Source organism: Sus scrofa, chromosome 14 (genome assembly GCF_000003025.6).
Source record: "Sus scrofa isolate TJ Tabasco breed Duroc chromosome 14, Sscrofa11.1, whole genome shotgun sequence".
Lineage (NCBI taxonomy): Eukaryota > Metazoa > Chordata > Mammalia > Artiodactyla > Suidae > Sus > Sus scrofa.
Genome location: NC_010456.5, coordinates 120,707,247 through 120,724,205, shown reverse-complemented (window position 1 = coordinate 120,724,205; position 16,959 = coordinate 120,707,247). Strand labels below are relative to the sequence as shown.

General features: G+C 38.6%; 1 protein-coding gene across 3 annotated transcripts in view; it reads right to left on the bottom strand.

Annotated features, from left to right (window-relative positions):
* The window catches only part of MXI1 (MAX interactor 1, dimerization protein), a 78,942-nt gene continuing 63,556 nt past the window's right edge, over window positions 1,574-16,959 (bottom strand). For all 3 annotated transcript variants that reach the window (XM_003133181.6, XM_021073199.1, XM_021073198.1), the window contains exons 4-6: window positions 7,771-7,885; window positions 6,722-6,893; window positions 1,574-4,130 (exon numbers count right to left, since the gene is read on the bottom strand). In XM_003133181.6, the coding sequence (XP_003133229.5) occupies window positions 3,967-4,130; window positions 6,722-6,893; window positions 7,771-7,885 (451 nt within the window). In that variant the 3' untranslated portion in view covers window positions 1,574-3,966. The remainder of the gene's footprint in view (window positions 4,131-6,721; window positions 6,894-7,770; window positions 7,886-16,959) is intronic.

Genomic DNA, 16,959 nt, shown 5'->3' with positions numbered 1-16,959 from the left:
AGGCCACTCAATTATTATGCAGCAATTGCTCTCAGTGTATAACATACTTAAGCTCAGGTCCTTTCCTTTAAGAAAGATCAGGTAATCACTAAAACCGGTGATATATGAATCTTTATAAAGCCTTTATTTAAAAATTTCTATAGGATGTCAAAATTGACTTCTTAACAATATATATAACCTGCCACAGAATTTTTGTGAAAATGAACCATTTTATTAATAGAAGTCTGAGTCAGGGTAACTAAAATTCAAGATTAAGGACGAAGAGATTAGAAGGTTGCATTCATCAGAGAAAGTACAGAAGTAACACCTCTTAATTTCCTTTTGGTGCTAAAAGCGCCTAGATTGTGGGGGTGGGGTGGATATATATTCTTATCTTTCAAGATAGAGGTAGTATTTATATCAACTTTTCAGGAGAAAACAGTCTTCATGAAGAAATTTAGTAACTTGCCCAGGGTTCTTAGCAGATGTTAGAACTGCTATTTAAATGTGATGAAAACCCTTGTTTTTCCCCTATTACGCTATTTTTGGAAGGGAGTATGGAATTTTTGAAGAGATGATATAAGAAAAAAGAAAAAGGGCAGCTAGTTGCTTCTTCAAGTGGAAGAAAAACTGAAAAAACTTCCAAGAAGGTAAACAGTTTTCTCTTGAGAAATGACCCAGGAAGCAGTGTGGCCTTAGGTTAGTGTTACCTCAGCAATCCTCACCTTCCAGGGTCATTGATATGGCCCTGGAAAAGGCATTTCTGACAGAATTTCTCACCCCTGTTCTAATAGTCACAGTAACTTCATCAGAATCTTTGGTAATATAAATATGCACATATACAGGATTTACCTGTACCTATTAATGTATCAGTCAGACATTTTACATAAGGGGCACAGTTAATTCAGGTTAATGGGGACTAAATTTTTTTTTCCTTTGCTGTTTAGGGCCATACCCACGGCATATGGAGGTTCCCAGGCTAGGGGTCAAATCAGAGCCGCAGCTGCCAGCCTACATCACAGCAATGCTGGATCCAGGCCGCATCTTCGACCTATACCACAGCTCATGGCAACACCGGATCCTTAACCCACTGAGTGAGGCCAGGAATCGAACCTGCAACCTCTTGGTTCCTAGTCAGGATTCATTTCCACTGTGCCACGACAGGAACTCCAAATGGCGACTAAATTTTCAATTTGAGAAATAACATAGCTAAAGGGACTCTCTAAAATGTTATCTGGAGAATAATTTCGGGTGCATTAAATCACCTATATGTGACAAAGGCTTCCAAGCCCACCATCCTGTACATACACAACAAAATGGCAGCACTTCAAGTTCACCTGAATAAAGTCTGAAACTCCAGCCCTAGGCAAGTGATGCAAATGAATGCCCTGGGAATAACAAAATTACATGGAATTCTTAGTCAAGAAGGTATCTATTTACAGGCTAGGAAGTGGCAATGATTTAAGCTGCCATTAATTCGGACCACTGAAGTAGTATCAACAGACATTTTATAAGATAGCTGGACCTCAAGGTATGGATGCTCACTGATACTTTTTCCTTCATAGAGAAGGGTGGTACAAAAAGCACTCAGGTATTTTTCATTCACAATTTTTATTTCTTGCAGTTAACTTTTTGTATCTTCAAAGTCGATTTGTCTTTTAAAAAATTAATACTTCTTACTCATCATACAATCCATTCCCCTCCCCCAAGGAAAACAAATCCAGGGAAGGAGTAATTTAGGGGGGAGTTGAAATAAGTACTATAGGTTTGTGACAAAGGCTTCCCAGCCCACCATCCTGTACATACACAACAAAATGGCAGCACCTCAAGTTCACCTGAATAAAGTCCCAAATTCCAGCCCTAGACAAGTGATGCAAATGAATGCCCTGGGAACAACAAAATGGAAATTCTGTCATTGGCTTCCATTTACTTTCCAAGGTACTTAGCAGTCTTCAAACTGTCTCCCTTGGGAAAACAAATATATAGGGCAACATTTTGACCTGGCCAGGAGTAATTATAAATGAAACCAGAAATAATTTACCTGGGCCGCAGAAATGAATTTATCATGTTTTTCATTAAGTCCCCAGCACCTGAAGTAACAAGTTCTAATAATGGGCTTCTAAAGGCATGCAGTTTTTCACACATCTATTTCAAAGAATTTCTTCCACTCATACATACCACAATCAAGGATAAAATATTTTTGGAGGCACAGGAAGAGCACAAGGACAAGTAAATATATGATGAGGCCTTGTGTATGACCAAGATGGTTCACTTCATATATAGAAGCAGTGAGAGCTGTTAAAGTGCTACTTACAAAGGATAGTCTAACATTACACACACAACTCATCTGCACTGCTAAATATGGTTGTCTTTATTTCCTTTTTCCTTGCCCAGCCCTATCTAAACAAAATAAAACTACAGGACTGAAATTAACAACCCATTAAAATCAGCAATAAGTTATGAAAATCATAAAGCTTTTTTTTTCTTTTTTAAGTAATTAAGGGTAGTTAAATTATTTAAAGTATACAAAGTCCAAAGAGCCAAGGTAAGGTTTCCAAGGCTTCCCAGGGTCGGGGAAAGGGCCAGGGGAGAACCTTGGAGTTTGAAAGACAAAGGGAACACATGACATCAAAGTGCAGGCTAGAAATTTCACTTAAAAGAAAATAACATTTCTGAAAATATTGACAAGAGCGACAATAGCACCTGCACAGTGGGATTGTGAGGAAGTAGAGAGACTGCCTGTAGGAAAACGGAAGCAAATCTTCACATAAATTGAGACAAGTGCCAAACTTAACTATGTTAACTATGATAGTGTGTCTACTATAGATGGTTAAAAGATGGTAAAAGGTAATGATTCTAAAACAAAACAAAAACAGCATTGACCTTTTTTCTACTTAGCCCAGACCTCATTCATTTTGTGCACTATAAAGAGTGAGGTGTGAGGTGTTTTATCATTATCAAATGCTGCATCAAAATAGATGATTTTTTTTTCCCATGTGTTTTTCACTATAAAAGACGTCTATTATGGACAAGCTTTAAAAAGATGTCATTTTGGTTTTTAACACATACAAACAGTTATCAAAATCTGAAAATAAAAATGCTGCCGTGGCTCAGACCTTGGCCTGCTAATCTGCGTGGACAACTCTTCTGGCTCACGCAGACACAGAGGCACGTGGAGCTTTTTCCTTCTGGCCCCTCAATCCAAACTCAGGCCCTGCGTGGTAGAGGCTGTCATGCACATGGACTGCCCCATGCTGCCCATGGGCCTAAGGGCGGCTGACTGTTGAGCTGGAGGTTGGGTTGCCCTAGTGCTAACAATGCAGGATAAGGTTAGCTTGCTTAGCATGGAATCCAACAGAAAGCTGAGCTGCATATGATGATCCCTTTTAAAAGGCTTCATGGGAGTCTCTCCTTTTGCAGAGCATGAAATGAGGTGTTTTTTTGTTTTGTTTTTTGTTTTAAGAATTGATCATCCACAGGCTTCATGATAAGCTGTCCCAGGCTGAGTTTTAATAGCTCTTTAGCTATCCAAGGTTAATGCCTGATTATCTTGTCTTGTCATTACTATAGGTTTGATATTTGTTTGTTTTTAGGACCAAAAAACTTAGAAGGGTTCATAATCCCATCCTTAAATGTGTCTACTCAATCAATGTAGTATGAGCAACCCAGAAAAGAAAAAGAGGATGGAATTTCCAATGTCCTCTTTCAAATCAACTTAAATCAAGAAAATTTCACACAAGTTTTCTGCTGCCATTAGAAATTGTGATTTTCAAATATGAATATTATGAATATTTGTTCTGCTGGGGAGGCTCTGCCCCACTTTTTGCTAAGTATTTGCTTAAATAGAGGTCTTCTGACCCTTTTGTTCAAGTATAGTTTTGTTTAGTTTTAAAGAGGAGACTGCAACATGAACCCAATTTAAGAGATTGTTTGGATTGAATTGGCCCAGTGAGTATTTTGCCCTGCACTGTTATGTCATGCTGGGTTCTAGGAAGTGAACGAAAGTTTGACACTGGCACTGGAGTAACCCTCGTCACTCCCAATACTCTGCAGGCTGCTGTGGTCATCAATGTCACTGATGCTGGTGGTACTGATATTGTCCACTTCTCCATGGGAGAACTCTGTGCTTTCAACATCCACTTCAATCTCCTCTGCCAAATGGAAAAAAGGAAGAACATTAGTAATCTGGTATATGTGCACTTTCAAGAACAGGGCATGAAAATAATTGTAATACAAGCTATTAACTGTGATCTCTGAAGAACAGAGGAATCAAAGGTGAAGTGACACAGGGATTTTGCAAAGGGAAATGTCTGGTATACAGTGGTGATCTCAAGTTAAACAGCAAGTTTACTAAGTCTTTTAGGTCAGTCTGTCAAGATCTCCCACCGAAAACAACTGGCCTGTTTGGGAAATAATGCTTAATATTAATTTTTTTTTTCTTTTTTGGCTATTTCATGGCATATGGAGTTCCTGGGCTAGGGCTCAGATCCGAGCCACAGTTATGACTATGCCACAGTTGTGGCAACGCTGGTTCCTCAACCTACTGTGCAGGGCCAGGGATTGAAACTATATCCCAGTGCTGCAGATACCACTGATTGATCCCATCATGCCACAGCAGAAACACCAGTGTTTAATTAAAAGGTCCCAAACCTAACTGGTTTAACAACATCTGTTTTGCATTAAACTAGAAATTAATTCTCAATGTTGTTTATTGACCAGAGTTGCCTTAAAGGGGGAAAAAAGCATAAACTTAATACAGGCAAACCAGAAAATATATCCATCTGGATTTTTGGTGGTATCATTCTCTACAGACTTTTAGGATTCATCAAAAGATCTTTGAGGAGTTCCCTTGCGGCACAGCAAGTTAAGAATCCCATGTTGTCACTGCAGTGGCTTGGGTTGCTGCCATGGCACGGCTTCAGTCTCTGGCCCAGGAACTTCCACATGCCGTAGGTGTGGCCAAAAAAAAGATCTTTGACTATTTAGTATCCAAAATAAGCCAGTCATTATAAAGTGGATGCTGAGAGATTTGTCTTCAATTTAATTTTCTTGCATCAAATATAGTTTGAAATGAGGGCCTGAGTCTTAAGAGTCTCTGGATTATAGTGAGGGCTATAGTAAAGATTACAGTAAAGGCATTTCAGTGATGGTATTTAACTTCATAAACCAAACATGATTTTTAAAAAATATAAATACACAGATGACCCAGCTATCTATAGGTATTTTAATTGTTAAATGCTACATATACAATCATCAATAACATATAAAAAGCAACACACATAAAAAAGGCATTTGAACAATTGTTTTTTCCCACAACAGTTAGAACTCAATATTCTTCTGTTCTCTTGAAAGAAGCTCGAAGTCTGATGTTTCATAGTTGGCACTGACTTTAACAGTTCACAGTGATCACAGCTACTTTACGGAAGTGGATTCTTGCTGAGCCCAAAAGACAGAATAAGTTATTTTAAGAAGTATAATTTTCAGGAGTTCCTGCTGTTGCACAATGGGATCGGCAGCATCTTGGGAGCCCTGGGACGCAGGTTTGATCCCTGGCCGGTAAAGTGGATTAAAGATCTGGTGTTGCCGCAGCTGTGGCTTAGGGTGCAACTGCACCTGGGATCTGATCCCTGGCCCAGGAACTCCACATGCCATGGGGCAGCCAAAAGAAAAAGAGTGTAATTTTCAAAAGGGCTTGTTGCTTTAAAAAGTTTAAGCTGTCTTTAAAATGTAGGCAGTTGTCTAAAGCTGTACAAATAATCCCATGAATTCCTAACAATTTGTTTCATATATATATATGAAAAATAGCTTCATAGGCTATTTAGTGTTTCCCAGTATCACAGAACACTCATCCAACCTACATTTGGGAAACAAAATCAAGACACCCTATCCAACAGAGCATTCTGAACTCAATTAAGTCAGTAAAATGAGAGACTGCTCTAGCCAAATAGACTAGAGATGTTACGAAAGTCCCTGTAACACTGGAAAAGAGGGAAAAATTTGTACTCGGTAAGGTACTTGCATTCTGAGAGTACTAAAAAAATGAACGATAATGATGAAGACACACCCTCTCTGAAATTTGGAAGTGGGTTGTGTACAAGGAGGAGTTAACAGCAGGAGGGGCAGCTAAAGTCTGAAGACCTGACAACATCATACAGCTAAAAAGCAGCAGAAGACTAGCACCAAAGGTTGCCTCCTAATTCAGGGTTATTTTTGTTAGATCTCACTTTCACTCATAAATGTAGCATTTCCTGCTTGCTGCTACTTCTGATAAACTTTTGTTCTTCAAAACCGAGTTTCTTGCTGCTACTTCTGATAAACTTTTGTTCTTCAAAACCGAGTTTCACATAAAACCTGATTTCATCACTTTTTCTGATAATGTCCTCTGTCTGATCCAGGACTGTATTATTGTTACATAAGATATTGACATTAGGGCAACCTGGGTGAAGGTGTATGAGAAAACTTTACAATTTTCTACAGAAAACTTACAAATTTTATGTAAGTCTAAAATTGTTCCAAAGTAGAAATTTTTAACTATATATATGTATATATAAATAAAATCAAGGGGAAAAGTTCTGTAGTTCACACAGGCACTGCTAGACAATGTTGTGATTGCAAAATTCTAGAATGTTACATACAGTGTTGATGAAAAAGAAGAAAGCAAATACAGTGCCTCCCAACTTACCCTCTAAATCCAGATACAAGGATGATTAGTGTTTCATTAGAGAAGAACCACACTGCCTACCTCGCTCTGAATCAGAACGATCTGAAGAAATAGTTGATCCAATGCTGTCCATTCGTATTCGTTCCATCTCCTGAGGACCCTGCAGCTGTTCCAGACGCCGCTTTAAAAATCTCTGTTCTCGTTCCAAGTTCTCTAGCTGGTGCTGGCTCTTCCTTTCAGCTTCTTCAAGTTTCTAATATGAAAAAGCAATATTTAGGTTTGTGTGTAGTCCAGTACAAACAATAACATTGATTTCTACCTAATATTTCAAAAGATTTCTTCTTTGACAAATCATGAATAACTATATAAATACATGTATATATATGTAAACAAACATAAATAGGTATTCTTAAACATCAAAAATAGTTCTTTCTTTACTGTGTGTGTGTATGTAACGAATGCTACTAGAACAGTATGGAATTTTCGAAGTCTGTCAAGTTATCTCCACAAAAGAGAGAGACTTGCTCTGCAGTATAGTTCGATGGAAAAATACTGAGGGACACAGCCAAATGAAGTCATCTCCACCAGAGGGCACAACTGCCTTACTTCAGGGTATCAGTAGAGTAATTGTTATTTTCCTAGTATTCCCAGCTCTTCAAATGGCCATGCTGTCACAACAATTTAATCAGGTTATGTTGCTCCCATCAGATTAGATGATAAATTTTCGTAAAATTTCTCTTGAGGTCAGTTGTTAAAGGAGGACATTGTGAGCTGGCAGATACATATGAATAGGAATCACTGCTAAAGAAACCAGGACTGGAGTTCCCGTGGTGGCGCAGTGGTTAACGAATCCGACTAGGAACCATGAGGTTGCGGGTTCGGTCCCTGCCCTTGCTCAGTGGGTTAACGATCCGGCGTTGCCGTGAGCTGTGGTGTAGGTTGCAGACGCGGCTCGGATCCCGCGTTGCTGTGGCTCTGGCGTAGGCTGGTGGCTACAGCTCCGATTTGACCCCTAGCCTGGGAACCTCCATATGCCGCGGGAGCGGCCCAAAGAAATAGCAAAAAAAAAAAAAAAAAAAGAAACCAGGACTGACAGAATCATGTGAAACTATGATGGTAAAAATTCTCACCTTAATGTGTGCTTTGGCTTTGTTGAGCAAACCAAGTGTTGTGTGCCTGGTGCAATCTGGTCCTAGTGGAATCAAAACTTTTAAGCGTTCTAAACACAGGCGAAGGTGAGCTCGTCTAAGAAAGACAAAACAGTCAAATAAGCACAGCTTGAACACTCCAGTAAAAAACATTCTAAAACCTATTTTAAGACAAATAATAATCTGTACATTATTCAATCTATAACCATGTTACACCCCTAATTCTTCAGTTTCAACAAAGTATCTACATGCAAGTACAGGTGTACCTACTGGTTTTCAATCTCTATTGTACTCTGCACACATCGGTCACTTCAGATTATTATCCCCAATAGTAATCTCTGTCAGAGGTGATTTAATTTTAACCTGCCCCATAAGCTGTCTCAACTGGATTAAAGTAGAAGTACTACTGGGACAACTGTATTTGATTTTTTTTTCTTTATTCATTTTTAAAATGATTTTTATTTTTTTCATTATAGTTGGTTTACAGTGTTATGTCAATTTCTACTATATTTGATTCTGAAGGTCTAAAACCACAGACTAGAGTAATGTTCTCAGCTTCAGTATCCCAAAATGCTCACAAATTTCCATTTCCTCCCTTGCACCTTTCATTTTCTCTCTCTCTCTTTCACACACGCACACACACACACACACACACACACGCCCCTCTCTGCAATTACAGCCATCTTACAGTGCCTATGTTATTATGTTAGGATGAACCATATAAAATATTCAACCATTTCTCACTTATAAAAATGGCAACTTCATATGCTACAATGCAAGAGAGACAGCAAAATTCTTTGACCAGTGAGGAATAGGGTTAGGCAAAATATACAGCCCTGAGATTAATTCCAGCCATTGAAACAGCAACCCATAAAACAGTTCCCCACTTCCTAATATCTAAGTGTACCACTTATCATTAGCTTTTCATTTTCCTCTCTCTTTCTCTCACTACTCACCTCCAATTTCCTAGACATGGAAAAAGCCAGGTGACAAAGTTCTTCATTAAATGGCATAGCATTCTTTAATGCACCCATTAAGTTAGAGAAATTTCTCTAGGAATGTTCCAGAGCATGGATTTACATTCCCTGTACCCTAAAGGAACTATGATTACCATGATAAGCATTCTGGGTACATACTTTCACCCTGAAACAATACTAGTTCACATATTTGGTCCTATGCTTCAAAAACTATAACATAATTTAGCAGTTAATAGTATATCTGAAAAGAAAACCCACAAATGTGTTAATGGATGAGCCCTACTCCTTAATAGTAACTGTCTCAACTGCCCCAGGCACAAACACATTCTCCATTTTCTCCTCAGAGAGGGCCAAAATGGTTTTACTAGCTCACCCACCAAACTATGTGTTTTCTGTCTTAATACACAAGAAATAATGTAAAGAGAAATTCTCAAATGCTGGCAATTTCAAAGAGGGATGGGAGAAAGCAGCCAATTATGTCAGTGACAAGCAAAGACAATTAAGGTTAGTGAAGTCAGAGGTCTGGCTGATGAATTGCCAAGATTTCTTCCCAGACCCAATAGCCCAACTATAGTTAAAGGCCCATTAGCATTTCCATTCCAAATCTCTTTATTCAATAACTCAAATCTAGTAATTGGCTCCAGGCTGAAACCTGACATACCTGATGTAGATATAGAAAAAAATTTTAATTTTCCCTAAATTAAGGGTTTATCAATGGATTCCCTTTAAGGAGAGAGATTTAACAATTTCAGAGTCATGCTCCTCCCCGGCTGTGCTACCCCAAATCATAGGATTTTTAGCAGAATTTCCATTTTTAACTGGAAAATCTCCAGGTGAGGACTCTCATGGTCACAGAGTGCTCTTGCTGAGCAGACTGAAACTAAGCAAAAAATCCACAGTAAAGGATACCTTTAAACTCTTCATTAGGATTATTACAGCATATGCCTAACAAATGAACTCATATGATATGACTGGAGGGTAGAGAGAGACTGGTGGTTCTCTTGCAATAATTAGAGGCTCCCAAGGGGGCTCTGAATTCAGTCATCTAAAAAAGTTAACAAAGCAACTCAAAGAAGTGTTTTGCCATAGGAATAACCTGTCAATTTTGTTTAAATTATTTAACCCCAGAAATTCAATGCATATTTAGGAAACATCTTTTAGTTCAGAAACTTCAGAATGACTCCTTAGTATAGTTTCATATAAAGAAAAAAATGGGTGGATTGATTTTCTGTTTTGTGAGATCTAAGTTAAGGTCATATTAAAATCTGGGCAGAAATCAATTAATATTAAAATGTCTGATTTTTCTTTTTAAAAAAATATTCAGTTGTATATTTACTACATGACTTTTGTATACTCAGCAGTGTTCCAGATATTTGAGTGAGAGAAGCAAAAAAAAAGAAATGTAAATTTCAAGAATTTATAATCTAGACTACAGAACAAAACATATTGTTTTATTTCATTTGGTTCACAATGAAGTAAGTCATATAGATATCAAGGGCAACAGAATCTGAATAAAAGGAGAGATTGTAATTGGAGAAGGTAGCCTTATAAAAGATGCTAAACCTTGACTTTGAGGGATACTAAATTTGTTTGTGAAAAAGCAAGGATCTTCAAAGTAATTAGAAGAGTAAAGGATACATGTCCAGGAAGGGCATTACAGGATCATATGGTGGTTCTATTTCTAGTTAATTATGGAACCTCCATACTGTTCTCCATAGTGGCTGTGCCAATTTACATTCCCACCAACAGCATAGGAGGGTTCCACTATTGAACATTCTTTCAGTCAACTAATTTTAAATGCGCTCCAAGATACAGTTTATACCAAGAAAACATACCCTGAGCTAGCATGTCCCACAAAGGCCAGTTTTTAAAATATAGCCCTCCAAAATAGAAAACAGTAAGAAGGATGAGTGGTGAATGATGTCCTCTACTCTTCTGTGGGGGCAGGTGTATGTGTAGGAGCCAAATGTCATTTCTAGGTGTTTCTATTGTGGCTCAGTGGGTTAAGAATCCCACTCGTATCAGTGAGGATGTGGGTTTGATCCCTGGCCTCGCTCAGTCAGTTAAGGACCCAGCATTGCTGTAAGCTGCGGTGTAGGTCACAGATGCAGCTCAGATCTTGCACTGCTGTGGCTGTGGGCATAGGCCAACAGCTGCAGCTCTGATTCAACACCTAGCCTGGGAACTTCCATATGCCACAGGTATGGCCCTTAAAAAAAAAAAAAGAACAACAAATATCATTTCCTCCAGTTTTTGTACTTGTAACTGAATCAGGCATTTGGAGAAATAACAACAAAGGGTTAAAGCAAGTTGAAAGACAGCAGCTGACCAAGGCGGAGCCACACTTTTGTATAGGTACCATCTAAATACTACACACAGTTTTCTACATGTGCTTATATGCCACTTTTAGGTAAATGTGATGGATTCCCTGTGACTGTAAACTGGAAAGTTCAATAAGAAAATTCATGCTCCTCCACGTGTAAGTTTTTTCTCCCCAGCAAATTATAAAACAAGCTGTATGGCAAAATTCTTAAAATGGTGCTGTGCTGCTCTCCACCCTTAACCCCCAGTCTCCCTGCTGGTAACCAGATTGCAAGCTTAACCACCAATGACCTAGAAAGGCATATCTTTTGATGCCATCTGGTCCTTTTTTTTCTTGCCTTCATTCTCATGTGACTGGTGGTTCAGGAGCGTCCTGTATGGAGTTGCCAAATCATGAACTGTAAGACATGGGGGGGAAGAATAGAGGACAATAGGCAGAGAAGGAAAAAAGCTTCATTTGACTTGAAAACCTTTATGTACTGAGAAAAAATTTGCAAGTATCATAAGATGATGTTTTTCAAATCTTCAAAGAGTGTAAGAACTGACATAAAGAACAAAGATTCAGGAAAGGCATGGTCCTACATCTTTAGTCAAAGTAGGGTAAGAAGGTTGGGGAAAGTTAATTTAAGGCTGCTGTTCTGAACCTTCTAATGAATACTAGACTAACAATCAAAAGGAAAAAGCTCTGACATTGTAAAATTTACATGATTAGACCTGATGGAAAAAATTTAGCACCCTGGTTAGCATTTACTTAATTTTCACAACATATGGACAGATCAATAAAAACTATACAACTAAAATCTTTCCTAATTTAGCAGGAGTAGGCTTAGACATTGCAGCAGGAGGTGCCCTGTGAGGAAACTGGAGTCTCCTTGCAGAGGGAGAGGGAGCAAGAGAATGGAGAAATACCAGAGTACTTTTATTTTCAAAGACACTTTGAGGTCTGTTTTAAAATGAGATTTAAAAGCAGGTTTTACCCAGGGGAAGAGGTTTTTACCCAGTGACTAACCCTGTTAGAGAGAAGGTCCTATCAAAATTACCCACACCTTCAAAAAGGGCAAGCCCCTCCTGGGACAAGGAACAATTAGAGTCTGTTTGGCTTTTATTTTGGTAGATTGGGATCATTTTTCTCTGAAGGAACCAGTGCTGCTTTTGATTTCAAACCACGTAAACTCTATTGCCAAACCAAAGTATCACAGAACATGAGGGGAAATGATTTTGCTATAAAATGCCCTCTGCCAGTAGCTGTGATATTTTAAAGCACAGGTATATCAACCATAAGAAGCGCACGGTATTGAGGGAGGAGAAGGGAAAAAAAACTGCAAGTATCATGCGATGATGTTTTTCAAGTTGTCCCTCGAAACTTTAATCTCTCTGCCCAACAACAATAAGAAATTTAATGCTTGCCCAGCCTCACAAACCATCCATTGGCTGATGCCCTTGGAGGCACAGTCTTTCGCTGGAACTTGCTTGTCTCTCATTCCTCCACTACAGGAGACCAAGACTGTGCCAAGTAACTAAATAAAAATGGAAAACAAGTCAAGTGATAGGGACAGTGCTTGTATTTTCCTCTCTGATGAATGTTACGCAATGGGCTGCGAGTCCTCCCTTGAGCCACATTCTTCAAAGCTGTAGTGGCTTGTGGCCAGGTTTCCCAACTCCCTACACAACGCTCTTGCACATGACAGCAGCTAGCTACTTATCCTATACATTTTCTATTCCAACATTTCTCTAAAATGCAACAAGTTGAGAATTTTCTGAAAATCTCCAAAGTTACCAAAAAAACCCCTGCCTGCCTCCTTATGAAAAATGACATTAAAAATGAATCCAGATATCAAGCACATTTATGCTACTCATGAATCGTATTTACAAAAACAAATATGATCTCATATTTTGCTGCTCAGTTTACTGTTTGTAAAATAAGCTTAAGATAAGCTATCCATAAACTGGCATCTGATAATTATATGTTTCACTTACAACTTATATATTTATACTTCACAAAAAATAAAACTATTAACTCCTAGTGAGCAACTTGGTAAGGGGCAATTCCCTAGCACTGGAACTGACGTGGTATCATGGGGCTTAATGACAACAAAATAAAAACTGAAGATGATAGCTAGAGCTCGCTTCTGACTTAAAAAAAAAAAAAAAACCTGCTTTCATTAATATTCCTCTTAATTCAACTGGTATCTTGTAAAATAACCAGACAGGAATATCAACAAGTGTTATAATGAAATTGTAAATTATATAAGCTATGTAATATTATAGTAATACATTCTACAGTCACCTTGTCCACCTTGGCATTAAAAGGCTCATATATATACAAAATAAGATATAAAATCAGAGTTCCCATCATGGCGCAGAGAAAACGAATCCGACTGGGAACCATGAGGTTGTGAGTTCAATCCCTGGCCTTGCTCAGTGGGTTAAGGATCCAGCGTTGCCATGAGCTGTGATGTAGGTCACAGATGCGGCTCGGATCTGGTGTTGCTGTGGCTGTGGCATAGGCTGCCAGCTGTCGCTCCAATTAGATGCCTAGGCACTGAAATAGATGCTGTAGTTTTTTAAAGGATGTCAGAAGTAATCTTTGCAGATGCTGTAATTTGACCTTCTGCCTATCAAACTTTCCAGCCTCAATTTCCATTATCCATACCCTTTTGCAAACCTCTTCCACAAACCAAAGGCTTGTATTTGCCATTCTATACCTAGAATACCCTTTTTTTTCCACCGTCCACCTAGTGGGCATCTAACTCATTTGTCAGCCCCATGGCCAAACTACTATTTCTTCAATGAGACTTTCTGTGCCACACTCCTTCCACAGATAATTGTAATTTGATTTTCTAATTACACTAATTACACTACATTTTAATTATTTTCTAGATAAGACTGAATCCATATCATTTCAGTTCTTCCAATACCAAACAGAATGACTGGCACACAGTGGGAAGAAGGGATGTAACAATTTCTAGTGGATACTTCTGGGACTCTCTAACTCACCAAAGTTGAGGTAATAATACAGGGGCCTCCAAACAGTATAAGCAGATGCCAGGCTAACACTCACAAGAGATCTGCTTATAGACACCAGAACTCTATATACTGAGTTTTTCTATATGCAGCTGAGGTCACCACCAAAGATGGCTACATGTAGAGTAACTGGCGATCCCCAACTTAACTCTTGATTAGAGTGGGCATCTCTTTTAATAGTGAAGCAGAGGGTTAAGAATTACAATAGAAGAGTTCCTGTTGTGGCTCAGCGGTAACAAACCCGACTAGTAACCATGAGAACCCGGGTTTGATCCCTGGCCTCCATCAGTGGGTTAAGGATCTGGTGTGGCCATGAGCTGTGGTGTAGGTCACAGACACGGCTCAGATCTGGTGTTGCTGTGGCTGTGACGTAGGCCGGTGGCTATAGCTCCAATTCAACCCCTAGCCTGGGAACTTGTATATGCTGTGGGTGCCACTCTAAAAAAAAAAAAAATCACAACAGAGTGACTTATTTAAATATTTACTGTGATGGAGGGCTAGGACACTATCAAATAAAATTCACAGATAATTTTTTTAAAATCCAATTTTTTGGTCACCAATGTCAACTTTCTGACCTTAGAGACAGATTTCCTATCAGGTAGAAAATCTAACTGATTTAAGTTTGGCCTCCATTCCAGCTGTGGTTCAAGAAATGGTGATAGTCAAGTATAATGACAGGAAGGTAATTACTAAGGAGAAAATAGAAAAAAGAATTGCTCAGAAAACACAGATATGAGAGGGGAAAGTCTAAAAAGAAATACTTCAAAATGCAAGGGAGAAAAAAAATTAAATGAACAATGGGTTCTTTTGTTTGGTTTTGTTTTTTTGGTTTTTTGGTTTTTTAGGGCCGTACCCATGGCATATGGAAGTTCCCAGGCTAGGGGCTGAATTGGAGCTGCAGCTGCTGGCCTACACCACAGCCACAGCAATGAAGGATCTGAGCCATGTCTGCCACCTAAACTGCAACTCACGACAACTCTGGATCCTTAACCCACTGAGCAGGGCCAGGAATTGAACCTGCATCCTATTGATAGTGGTTGGGTTCGTAACCACTGAGCCACAACGGAACTCCAAATGAACAGTGTTTATCTCATCTGATAACATAAGAAACTCATGTCTGCATAGTTTAACAAGATCCCAGGTCTCCTGATCACTTGAAGCCCATAGTATAGAATTTATAGTATAGTATAAATTTTTTTATTGTCCTGCATTCAAATCTAAGGAAGACTTGATCTTTGACAGCCTCATTTGAAAAAAAATAATTAAACTCTAGTTCCAGAGGCATAATGTGCTTTTACTGAAACTCCCATAAGGAATCCAGTCTCCAAAGTGATTTAACAGAAATTGCTCACTTGATGTCCACTCTGTGCTGAACTTAGTTAGCTTCCATGCATACATCCCCTTCCCTCTCTTATCTGTTTATGAGGATTGGTTTAAAAAAAGAAAAAGAAAAAAAAAAAAACTTGATCACTCGTTCACCATATTTCTTCTTTGGTCACACAAGAACTTTCTGTATTCCAAGTTTCAAAGTCTGGGAAATAGGGCTACATCACTGGTGAAAACAGTGGCAATTTGTTCTAAATACAAAATAGCTTATTTTCCTTTGGCAATTCTCCAGGAATTGGGTGGAGGGAAAGGATTCTCCTCTCTGGAGCAATCAGGCTCTGAACGTGGCCTATTGTCAAAACTTAGCTGTGGGTGGGAGAGAAAATTTTTTTTAAATTATTTATCTTTTACATCAATTTGGAAAATGATGAAAGATTTTTACATTATTAACAGTTTTTCTACTCTTCAGTCTTTTGTTGGTGTTCATCCCTATTCTGGCAGCCCCCAATGGCTGATTAAATGGTACCAAGGGGCTGAGACGTGTTGCTGTCCAAAAGAAAAAGCATTCTCTCACAGGGACGGGGAAGGCAATCTGCAATCACAACAGTAGCTACTTGTTAATTTTCTATTTGAAACACAGTGATGTCAATAGCATTGTACCCTGCCAGCCACCATGGGGTAAAGTACATTTTAAAATCAAAACAAACTTCCTACATGCTAGCAAGTCAGATTTGAGATACAGTGATAACATTCTGTAAGACACTGCTTTAGTTTTGTGTACAAAATGCACACAAGCATTAGTCTACTATTATATAAAAGTTTAAGTCTAACTCTCACAGCCCCATTCCTACCCACAGCTCAGTACAACCATTTTATTATATCAAATCACAGTCCAGGACGGAAGAAGGAAATGAAGAAATAGCATTACTGATCTCTAATAAAATGGCTATCCTACTACTCAGCACCAACAGCACAATCCAAAAATGCTTTGTAATGTAAATGTTCATTTAGAAGCATAAAATGAAAATAACCTAATACCTTTTTAAAAATGGCCCCATTATTAAGATTTGATTAGTATAATAGTTTATTTTAAGGCGGTGTATTCACTTAGGAGGAAAGACATCTTTTATTAAATGGAACAGAAACACTCTGGCCTAAGAATTGATGCATCGCTGGAAAATGAATATTCACAATTTGTACTGAATATAAGCAACCTGAAATAGAGAGCTAAATGATTAAAAGTGGTGACCATGCTTACAGTCTGGCATCGCTGGACATCTGCCAATTCAGTCAAGCCAGCCAGGGATTATTTTTAAAGTCCCATTTTAGCAAAATTTCCCCAAATCAAAACGTAGGTTTTTTGGTTTTGTTTTTGTTTTGGGGAGGTAAAATCTGGGGCAGGAAAAAGGGTAACAAAGAGCAATTGTTGGCCTGTGTGTAATTAAATAAATTAATCCTGAGGTATTTGTAGGGCATTTGGAACCCCTGGAAAAATAAGATCCACAGAATTTTAAACATGCCA